The sequence below is a fragment of the Macadamia integrifolia genome, chromosome 13 (genome assembly GCF_013358625.1).
Source record: "Macadamia integrifolia cultivar HAES 741 chromosome 13, SCU_Mint_v3, whole genome shotgun sequence".
Classification (NCBI taxonomy): Eukaryota; Viridiplantae; Streptophyta; class Magnoliopsida; order Proteales; family Proteaceae; genus Macadamia; species Macadamia integrifolia.
Genome location: NC_056569.1, coordinates 28,825,178 through 28,837,415, shown reverse-complemented (window position 1 = coordinate 28,837,415; position 12,238 = coordinate 28,825,178). Strand labels below are relative to the sequence as shown.

At 34.4% G+C, this 12,238-nt stretch overlaps 1 protein-coding gene across 1 annotated transcript; it reads right to left on the bottom strand.

Annotated features, from left to right (window-relative positions):
* Nucleotides 1-7,872: 7,872 nt before the first annotated feature.
* On the bottom strand, nt 7,873-8,781 carry LOC122059160. The gene has a single exon (XM_042621843.1). It carries the CDS (start codon nt 8,779-8,781, stop codon nt 7,873-7,875), a length of 909 nt encoding a protein of 302 aa, XP_042477777.1.
* Nucleotides 8,782-12,238: the final 3,457 nt, after the last annotated feature.

Here is a 12,238-nt window from a genome sequence, read left to right as displayed (position 1 = left end):
AACCTAAGCTTGTCTGGGGATGAAGAACAGAGGAGAGGAAGATGAGATTTACTTATACAGGAGTTTCCATATGATATGGTTAATGAGAGCATTAATGGTTTCAAGTGGGCAGTTGTAATCCATTAATGCATCTTCTCCATTTTCTTACCTTTCTTTCTTGTTCGGTTTTCATTTTTTATTTTATTTTTTCCATTTTAAGGATTAGAGTTCAGAGTTAGAATCAATTCTTGGGCCATCCTCGAACCAGAAAGGCAGAAAATAACTCTGCCTTTCTGCATTTTGTACCTCTGAGGTCTTGCCTGTGCTTGTTTGTACTGTTACCTCCACCTGATTCCTACACTAATAAAGAACTTATAAGGCTATTATTAGAAGGAAAGCCTTTTGGACTAGACTAGTGTTGGCCTTTTCCGTTAAAATCTCTATCATTAATTGCTTTCTATCTAAGCTACTCTAATCCTTGATCCGTGAATGTATTGGTTGAAAAGGTTTTTTTTTTAAATGAAGAAAGAACATTACTCGCTTGCTTGCATGATGTGTCTACACCGAGACACGGGCACAAAAGGACTACGCTACCCCTTGCCTCCTGCCCTATGTGCTAAAGGTGCCTATGGCACAATGGCTATGCAAAGTGCAAAATGGTATTTCTATATTTTTTTTTGGTTGGTTGAAGAAGTAAATTCAATAGTTTTTGACAATATTTCTGAAACCCAAAGTGGACCTCACCCTGTTTAAGGACCCAATTGTTGGTTGATTTGGTTTTACTACTCAGTGTAATCGATCAAACAGCCTGTTTGATTATACATCGGATCAATGGATCATTTTAAGAAAGTTTAGTTACTGTGTCGAAGGACCTAGCTAACCTTTATTGTGGGTTCAACTCATCATATCATAACGAACCAAAATTTATGATGGTATTTATGAACCTTATGGGGGAAGTGAATTATTTCATTGTTTTAACTGTCAACAAGAATTATAGATTGTAACTACTTGAGTGTAACCCGGGTAGCAGCCAATTTTTTTCCACCACATCACTGTATAAACCTCTATGAGTTTCCAAAGACTATAAAGCATAGGATATTTGGAGGTAAGGAAAATAAAGAAAATGAAAAGTAAAGTTGATTCAAGCCAGAGGGATAAGCACATTACCCATGTACAATAAACTAATGGACGGTACTAATGGAGGCGCGGGACGTAACGTCATATAGAAAAAGCAGGGGTTCATTTCAAAGGGAGGAAAAGAAAGTTAGACATAGGGTTCTACTTCTATCTACCACATTTACCTAAGAATCATACTACACCTTTCCTTCTAGTTTTCATTTTTATGGTTCACAAATTCTCCTTCCTACTATAACGGCTCTTTCTACTGCATTCAATGGTTCAATGAACTCAATGAAAACAAACGTTAAAGGAAAGAATTAATAACTGAGCTTTAATTGGAGAAGACAAGACGGTTGGATAGAGGTGTGAAGAAGACAAGACGGTTGGATAGTTGGAACCTAATCAACATAGGCAATTTCATGCAAACAATAACTGCATTTACACGTTGAATAAGATGGGGAATAATGTTCACTATTAGGACCAAACTTGTCACCACCGATATTGACCACCGATATTGATCGTGGCATAGTCTAGTGTCAAAATGACTGCTCCACCCTTTCATGAAAGCAGAAATTTCAAACCTGTTGATGCTTCTACTTGTTTTCACATTGATCCTCGCGCTTCTAAGAAACCCTTTTGATCCCTTGTTTTTTTTTTACGAACTCCTAAAACACTTCTTTGAGGAGTGAAAATGGGAGAGGTTTGTCATGTCACACCACTAATACGAGTGCAGAGGATGGTTGTTGAGGATTAATGTCTTGCATTCTATGGTTTGGGTTTTTGAGTCACCTCCAAAGGGCTGTTAAAAGCCTATAATTAAGGCTCGTCAAACCATATATATTCTTACATTGTGATTGTTTGATTTTTTGATTGTTTTTTCTTTGCTTTTGTTATGTTTTTATGTTTTCTACATCATCATGGATAGGGTTTAGTTTTTACAATGGTATCATCCATATGGGGTCAAAATAAAAGAAAAAAAATGTATGAGTAGATTTTACTTCTTATTATGCGAGAGATCAGCCCACGGCCCACTCTGACATCGTGTGCTTCTTTCTTGTAGAAAATTTTGTAATACTTAAGGCTTGAGAAGGAAAAGAATATCAGAGAATTTCCAGTTGACATGCATGTGCAGCATTGAAAAAAAGATGTCCTAGTGGAGGTACGCCTTAATTCACTTGTTTCCTACTGACTTTGCCTATCCATATCTAAAATTTATGAAGGATGGTGTGGTGGACACAGAAGAAACCACTACAAGAAAAGTGGTTAATGGCGGCGTTTTTAAATGCCACTTTAGAGTGTGCAAATATCACTATATGGCTATGGCGGCATTTATGACAAACATCACCCAAACACTGCTATATCCACCGCTGCCACTGTAAAATATCTTCGATGTCGTTTATTTATAAATGCCGCTAAAATATTTTGACGGTGTTTATTTATAAATGCTGCTAAAATACTTTAGCAACATTTAGCAACATTTATTTATAAACGACACTAAAATACTTTGGCGAATTTTATTTATAAATGCCGCTAAAATATTATATACAACGGCATTTATTGTAACGCCGCTAACTTGTTACATCCATCTTTATAAGCAGGCATTCCAGCATTATTAACTAATGAACGCGGGTGCATATAGTGGCGTTTAGTAATAAACGCCGTGAAATATAATTTTTTATTTTCAAACAAATGAACATATAGTGGCATGTGTTAATAAACGACTAAACGCCGCTACAAGAAATGTTTTTTATTTTAAAGCAAAAGACCTATTGTGTTGTTTATTAGTAAACGTCGCTATTTTATTATTATTATTATTATTATTATTATTATTATTATTATTATTATTATTATTATTACATATTATTGTTTATTTACCTTTGAAGCAAATGCTTACATTTCTTGTTCTCATTCTGTATATAAACAAAAATCAATGGATTTATTCATCCGAAAAAAAAATTAGTAGATTTTCACATGACCATACACAAGAATCTGATAAAAGGTTATCCATTCCCTACAAAAGTTCAGTTGGAAAAAAGCATGTAACAAACTAGATTGTCATCTTGAAGATAAAAAAAAATCCAATATCCATAAATAATACTCAATTAAAAAAAAAAAATTCTATAGCTCACAAGCAAACAGTAACATAATAACTTTTTCAAAATAAATGTTCACACATCATCAGAGGATATAAGTGGAAGACAAAATCCATACAAGTACCTAAAAAAATGAAAAATATTAGTCAAGTTGTTATTAAAGATCTATAAAAGCAAGTAGGATCGAATAGACTGATGCACACCAAGATAACTTACATACGAAAAATTACAGAACCAAAAGACATGCAGTCAGGGCGACAGTAGAGAATAGAGATAGTAGACGAAAACCAATAAAGAAAATATCAACAAAGCAGATCTACATTCCATTTGAAAAAATTTGCACTTTGAATTGTACATCTATTCACAATCCTTACTAAATGATTAAATCCTGACAATCCTACTCCCTGCACGTTCAAATTACTGTCATATGGCTTCACGAACAATGATATAAATTAACAATGCAGTAACAGAGACATAAATCATACAACTACATCAATTACGAACATCCATAACAGATAGACAAAGAAGAGTCACCTCTCTATTCATCAGGATCTCAACGAGACGAGGTTTACATAATTAGATAGTCATAGAGTAAAATGAACCGAAAGGAGTGAAACATTCAAATTTGTAGAAAAGGTAAGAACAGATCTGGTATATAAACACTTTTGCATATTATTTATGTGGAATCAATGTTATGCAAGCTTGATTAACCTAATTACCATATCAATTTGCACCAATTTTTTTTTTTTTTAACCAAATCAACTTGAATTTTTGCAGGTATACATGGAAGATATATTTTGGAAGGCTAATGACATTAGCTGGAGTTTATGGCTTCTGGAAGTATGTGTCAAAGCTTGAAAGACGAGAGACCTACCGTTATCTGGAGATGTTCTACATTTTAAAGTTCCAGGATCTGGTGAGGATTTCTTATTCTGTTTCCTTTGGATACTAACACTGACCAAGGTTTGCTGAAATGATAAAACCCTTAGTAGAGTTTAGAGTGGCATGCCATGCACAGTTGTATCCTATGTCTGAATTGAATAGTGAACTGCTGCAAAAAAGAATTGAATTGGCTGGGTTTGAGTAAATAGTTTCACTTTACCATGATTTATGCTTGACATTGAGCATGGAAGAACGTTTTCACCTTACTTGATTTTTTTTTGCAGGCAAAATCTGTTCCACTGGCAGTTGATGATTAAAACTAGAAGCCGGTGTGCATGAATATGATGGAATTCGATCTAGATATCTAGTGAATAAATTATCTTTGAATATTTTATCAGGATGCAGTTAAGCTTCCATGTAAATTTGTTTGTCTATCAAGACTATTTGAATTTCATGTGTCTCTGTGAATCTACTGTTACAGTTCAACTTTGATGAACTAGTTGCCTTAAAGAAAAATGCATGTGGGACTATTTGGCTGCAAGGGGAGTTAAAAAGAAGGGAAGTTTAACTTTCATATCTTTAAAAGTTAATTTTCATAATCATTATTCCACCTGATTATGTCACTAACTTAAAATCATTTCATTTTCTTTGCATTCTAATCCTTTGTGGTTTTGAAAAGTAAAATAAAAATTACATTTAAAAAATATCATTACTAAATACTAATGTAAGAGGGTTTGATGGGTGCTAGAGGTACTTTCCTATGGAAAGAACTCATAGTCCCAAATTAGTTTGTTAATCAATCCACGTAGATCAATCAAGGGCCCACATAGCAAAATTCATTATTTATCATTTGGGTTAGTAAAATTCTCTTTAGGTTGCAAAATTCATCACACCATAGACAAGCAGAAAACAGATGTCAGAACCAAAGTAAGCTTCCAAATAAATGAATCTAGAATTTGATTAGATCAGAATCTCCAAAAGTTCCTTGATAGAAGATTGCCTGGTTCAGTTCAAATATCCAAGTAGCAAGAAGAGTTTCTATTCTAGAGTTACTTGACGGCCAAGTACCAAGGAGAGTTCCCATTCTTGGTTCAGTTCAAATATCCAAGTAGCAAGAAGAATTTCTATTCTAGAATTATGACAGCCAAGTAGCAAGGAGAGTTCCTATTCCTGGAATCAGTTCATTGCGTATTATAAATAAAAGAGATGGGGTACACTAGCCCACGATTATGGCTGTTGATCAAATGATTGTCTTCCCCCCAGTGGTGATGTTGAGAGTAGCCCTTGTGGTGAGACAAGTGGTAACCCAAGGTGGTGAATCCTTGGTCTAGGACTGGTGGTGAAGCCTTCCCCTTTCTATATAGATGGCAATATGACCATAGGCTTCACCATTAGTTTGTGAGAATCTAACCATCAGCTTGGGCTGAGATTTGACTATGTCATTCCCTCCCCTTTCTACTCCATTCAACCCAAATTTTAGCATCATCGCATTGGTGGATTTAGAGTTAGTAATTTCCTTGCTATCTTCTGTCCATGTTCATATAATTTAACCATAACTTTGCTTAATGCTTTTACTGCATACTCACTCCATTAGGACCTCTATGATATATTAATTTCAGCTCCATCAGATTCATAGTTTGCAAGTTCTAATCTCATTAAGTTTCTGACCTATTTCTCAGATTTTAGGTTCACAGTGATTCTGGTTTCTTTAGGTTTCCTAGTGTTTGTTTGTTCCAGCCTAGCTTACCTCTTATCATGGAACCTTTCAAGTGGTAATGGTAGCTGCTATTGCTTCTTCTTCCCCTTTTTTTCTCTTATTTCCCCGTTCTCTCTACTTTTCCTCAAAATAGCAGACATTGAAGTGGCAAATTGTAGCAGTAGCAGCACCACCAAATATGATTCATCATACTTGTACATAGATCTTCATCGAAACCCATAATTGTAATTCAATCTCCATTATGGGTTTCTTTCTTCAAACCAGAAACCCTAAACAACTATCAAGGAGAGAATCAAATACTAGTTATGTCGATAATTAAAAGTACATATTTCTTCACAAAACACAGTAGAACTTCTAAATGCCATCAATTTTATTACTCCTAAATGAGGAATCAAAATCTAAAAATTCAAATATCATCTTCTATGAAATCTGCAAAACGGACAAAACAAGCACTAGTATGAACATGATTCTAGGCCATTAATAATGAAGCTAGACTTGCACCCATGGTTGTTGATCCAACCAAATAACTTGAACCTGAATTTCTTTGTCATGCTACCATGTAGGTCCAAGTAATTCATAACATCACAATTGGTCAAAGAAACAGCATATGTATATAAATATGGAAATTTATGCGAACAATATAAATGATAAAAAATTTAAATTTCGGAGTACATAAACATTATATTGAATATCATTGATAAGACATCAAGTACATTATGATTTATGCAATCCCATATGACCTAATGTTCCACAAATTCCTTGGGTAGTCTTTTGTGAAAGGGTCAACAATCATTTCTTAGTACCAATGTGTTGTATCACTACACGATGATCCTGAACATTTTCTTTATCTATTGATATAGAGTTTCTATGTTGGTGAAACTCTACATAGGTCAATAATCTGGTGATCCATTTTCATATGTTGTAAGCCAATCATTTTTACCCATATTAATTAGGAAGCCAAAGTAAATAATGTTTACCTGCCAAATAGATTGCCTAAATATGGGTCAGCCTCTGCAATATCCTCAATTGTCAACTGATCAAATAAAGAAAAGAGCAGAATCAGTAGTACTACTTAATTAAATAAATAAACCAACAAAATGAAATATTTATCTGATTTACATAAATGAACTAAACTCGGTGAGCTATGTCAACTTAAAAGCGCTTGGGTTAGAAGTGCTACTTGGGCTTTCAAATCATTTATTTCTTCTAATTTTCCCGTCAAACTGCTAACCTGTCCCTCCAACTCTGCAAATCTAGCTTGCACACTATCTTGTTTCTTCTTTTCCTCAATATTTTTTTGTGTAAGGCCAACCCTACTTGGCTTCATGCCTAGGCCTGCACCACGCACTCGGCCATGTAACTCAGGGCCTCGAACGGCCACATATATGTTGTCTTGGGCAGATTTTTGATTCCTCAATTCTAGGGGCAGTTCTTCTAATTTCTCATCCAATGCATCCTATAAACCATTATGTTATTGTCAACAATTTAACTTCATTGATGATGTCAAACCAAGCAAACATTGCATAATAATTAAAGAAATGCATCGCTTTGACATTAAAAAGAAAAAAAAAATTAAAATATGAGAGTTAGATCAAATAACTTATATATTAATTTTGCCACAGACACTTACTATGATTTCTCTTGATGCGTCATCTATTATGCTATCATCTTTCCTTGTGTTGGTAACCTTATGCATTGGAATTCTAGAAGGTTCCGTACCATCAGGATTCTTCTTCCTCTGAACAAATAGATATGAGAGTGAGATCAAATAGTTTCAAATGCATAATGATACTACTAACAGTTCATGAGTTGTGCTTAAGAAACTTACTAGATTGTGTTTAACCTGTGCAAAGGTCGTCCAGCCAGTTGTATGGGACATCGTTTGTGCTTTTCTGCTCTCTTTATAGATTTAGTCTATCATACATCAAACTCATCATTAAATTATATATCTCATAGAATTAAGTAAAACGAAGCCTATTAATTCATTATTTCAGACAAAATCATATCACCCGCCACTCCATAGATGTCCACATCCTTATGAGATACTCCCATTGATCAATTGGAATCTCCATAGGATCATTATCAATGTCGTCTGTCAAAGTCCTTCCATGCTTTTGAGTCTGCAGGATGACGTATTTTTCCATCATTCGTGCGTCCCTCTTTATGCCATCTCATATCTAATGATGTTACTGAAGATTTGTACAATCTTTGAAGCTTTGGTATCAAAGGAAAGTGGCGTAATGTTTTCAATGGAGTCTTGTTATTGGATTTATACCTTGATTCATCACATTTGCCACAGGACTTTTCATTAGATGCATCATTCCAATAGAGCATGCAGTCATTGGGGCATGCATCGATCTTGTTGTAACTAAGCCCCAAGTCCTTAAGCAACTTCTTTGTTCCGTAGAAAGAATTCGGTACTGTATTATCTTGCGGCAATGCTTTCTTCAATAAAGTCAACAACATAGTGAAAGATTTATTACTCCAATTGCATAGTGCAATAGTGCATGACAATTTTGTGAATTCCTTGCATCTTGGATACAATGCTTTCTTTGCTTCTTGCATCAATCTATGGTATTTTTCTGAATCATCCCCTATTCTATCTGTGTGTCCACTTGTGTCACAAACACTAGCTCCTTCAAGTTCTTGACCAGGAAATGCATCTTGAAGTATGTCATGCATGTTAACAATATGGTCATCTTCTTCGTCAACCACAGGGCTTTCAATTGTTGTGGTATTCGAAGATGCAACTTCCCCATGGAAACTCCACAATGTGTAGCCAGACATAATTCCATCAACTATCAAGTATTCAAATACTTCATCCCGTGTTCCCGACCATTGATTAATGCAATATACACATGAGCATGTAATCTTTCCCCTTGTGGGTACTTTAGAAAAAGCAAAATCTAGGAAATCAATTACACCAGCTTTGTATAGATTTCCCGCACGAAATACACGATCCCTTGATTTATGAATCCAATTCCTATCCATTTGATGGTAGACTAAACATCTCACTAACCTACTAAAAAGATAGTATATTATCATACTAAATTCCAATGGAATGCATATATTTACAAAGTTAAAACATCAGAACATTAATAGCAACATTGATTGTACAGTATATTTAAAAAAAAAAAAAATTAAATTAAATACTAGATATTTTTTAATTTCATCAGATGACCTTGTTTACCAATGTGATATAAGGATTTCCCTTCTGACAGGTTCTCTCTTGTCAAAAACATTTTCTAACATTCTGCTAATGAAAGTGTTATATAAGAATTTTTTTTTACATGTAAGTTACTTTTGACAGGTTCCCTCTTGTTAAAAATATTTTCTGATTGCTTCTAACCATTTAAGTGTTATATAAGAGTTTTTTACAAAAAAAAAAAGGGGGGGGAAAACAAAAAAAAAAGGGAAAGAACCTTGAAAGATAGCCTAGACACGTGGGAGGTCAAAAATGACTTCCTCGCCCCCCATGAAAGGTGGAAATACCATTACATTAATGCTTCCGTTAAGCGCTCCCGTTGCCCTGTGTTGGTGCTAGAATTCACCTGCTTTTAGAATCTCTCCTAAATAAAAATAAAAGTTTCTGTTTTTTAAGACAGGGCATCACAAGACACAAATTGGGTATTCAAAATGGAGAAATAATTGAGAAGCAAAGTCGAGTAAGGGGGATTTTACCTGTTGCTCACAACTAAATTGACACCTGCAACTCTCTAGAGGAGGGATTTCGTTCCCACTTGTGTGAGGTTGGGAAATGAGCGAGAGAGAGAGAGAGAGAGAGAGAGAGAGAGAGAGAGAAACCTAGGGACATTTAAATACGTTGGTCTCCTGTAGATTGTGGTTGAAATTGAGGACAATACATGGTATGGGGCTAGGCAACAAGTGAGATAAGCGACGGTTTAAGGGCATATGTCAGTTTCTGATATCCTCACAAATTTAATTAGGGAATACCAATAATACCTTTCGCTTCTTTATTGGAAAAACAACAAAATTAATATATGTTTGTTCCATGATAAGATTTCTCTATGATAACTTAATAAGGGCATTTTGGTCCACTAGTGTATAGAGAGAGAGAGAGAGAGCATGAAAGAGTGGGCAAGGAGTGGTGAGAAAGATTTGATAGAGGGGATATAAGAATGTGCAGAGGTTATAAGAATGAAGGAGTGGGAAGGGAATGGGGCTCGATTTTTGTGTGGAAAAAGATAGATATTCAGTGATATTAACACATAAACACTGCATTATATATTCTATTACTACATGTAATAGTAAACACCACAAATATGATTTCATCTTTCTCATTGTATTATAATTTATAGGGGCATTTTATCAAGAAAAGCTTTATTTATTTATTTTATTTTTTATTTTTATAAATTGTGGCATTTAGTAGGAAATGCCCTCAATGTTATTATGTGTAAAGTAAATACTCATATATAAGGTGGCATTTGTTACTAAATGTCTCAAATATTTGGCGTTTGATAATAAATGCCGCCAATAGGATTATGTACTGCCTCAAACAGTCTTATATACCACGGCGTTATGAAATAAACGTCGCCAATAGGATTATATACTACAACATTTTCCGATAAATGTCTCCAAATATTCATATATACGGCGGCATTTATTACTAAACGTCCCAAATATTCTTATATACTATGGTGTTCGTTATTTCATAACGCCACGGATAGGATTATATACTACAACATTTTTCAATAAATGCCTCCAAACACTTATATATAAGGCGGCATTTATTACCAAACACCTCAAATAGTATTATATACGACGGCGTTATGAAATAAATGCCGCCAATAGGATTATATACTATAGCATTTTTCAATAAATTCCTCCAAATACTCATATATATGGCGGCATTTATTACTAAATGCCTCAAATAGTCTTATATACCACAGCGTTATGAAATAAGCGCCGCCAATAGGATTATATACTGCAACATTTTCCAATAAATGCCTTCAAATACTCATATATATTGTGGCATTTTGTAATAAATGCCGCCGTATATAATTTATAGCGTCAGTTTATACAAAATGCCGCCTACTGTGCTATATAAGACGGCTTTTGCTAGAAAACGCTGTTGAATGTTTATATTTAACGGCATTTGTAGGAAACGCCGCCAAAGGCCTTCACTCAAATACCGCCATTGACCACTTTTCTTGTAGTGAACCAAAGCCTCAGGACACGTAGGAGATGTCATTTTGCATCAACCAATCTCAAATTCAACCTTTTTCCTTTGTTTCCATGGTTTGAGGAATCATAATCGGAATCGGATTATAGAAATCGGCTGAGCTCAATCCCTATCAAGGTTATATATATTTTTGTTTCCATATTGTTTGATATGGTAGGAATCGGACTGTATCGGTCTGAATTGTTTCCAAATTGATCACAAAATAAAAAATACATCGCTTTTTTTATCAATACTCCCAATTTCTCTTGGAATTGTATCGGTATCAAGTACCAATAATATCAATACAATACCGATACCTTCATCCATGATCCCGATCCAACCTATTCCTGTCACCCTTTTATGAATTGTTCATTATTCATGTTTAATCTTCATTTTTACAATTATTTCCTAATTTTAGTCACTAGGATAATTCTAAGCCTTTTACCTAAAAAAATTACAATAAATCTGTAAGACTTTACCCCTTTGGCAACTAATACTTGATTTTTTTATTCAAGTAGAAACTGGTCTATCTATTCATATGTAACTGGTGCAAAGAATTTAAAGTACGTAACTCGAAGATCCAATAAGTGGACTGCACGTAATAGAAAAGCCCTTTTGGGCTAGGTAGTTGACCACATCGTTAACCTCTCTAGAAATGTGTTTAAAGGAAAATGGTGGAAATAAAGAAACCAAATACAAGATATCATGATATTCAAAAGGAAAAAACACAGATTCACAAAATAGATTTAATCAGGTTCATATACCGCTGTGGTGTATTACATTCTCAGGTGAAGAAGAAGATGATTCATTATAATTGAAGAGAATATTACAAAGGAGATTTCTCTTAAAACATCCAAAACGTGGTAAGAAAGCTTGCCCAGAAATCCTAACACAAAAACCCCCCAATTTTCATTATATGCTCGACAAAACGATTATACATTATATACTCCTCTAAATTACAGGTCGATACTATGAGCCCAAGTTCTCCGCTACTATCACAGTTATCAGAAAAAATTTCATTCAAACAGTCACCAAAATATGTCAAAGCAAGTCATTCTTCAAAACATGTTTAGAATTCGTGACAAACATAACACATGACCCACTCCACTGACTTCAATTTTTGGGGAAGGGAAATTTGAGGAAAAGAAAGTGATCTTCATTTTTGCTATGTTTTCTTCTACTTATTAGTAAAATAGTCATAAATCAATAAGACTGCCTCTTTTAGCAAGATCTCCAATTTTTTAAAATTAGAATCACTAAAAAAAA

Excerpts from the sequence above, each read along its gene's own strand:
- LOC122059160 (XM_042621843.1), bottom strand. The coding sequence starts at position 8,781 with ATGGATAGGAATTGGATTCATAAATCAAGGGATCGTGTATTTCGTGCG.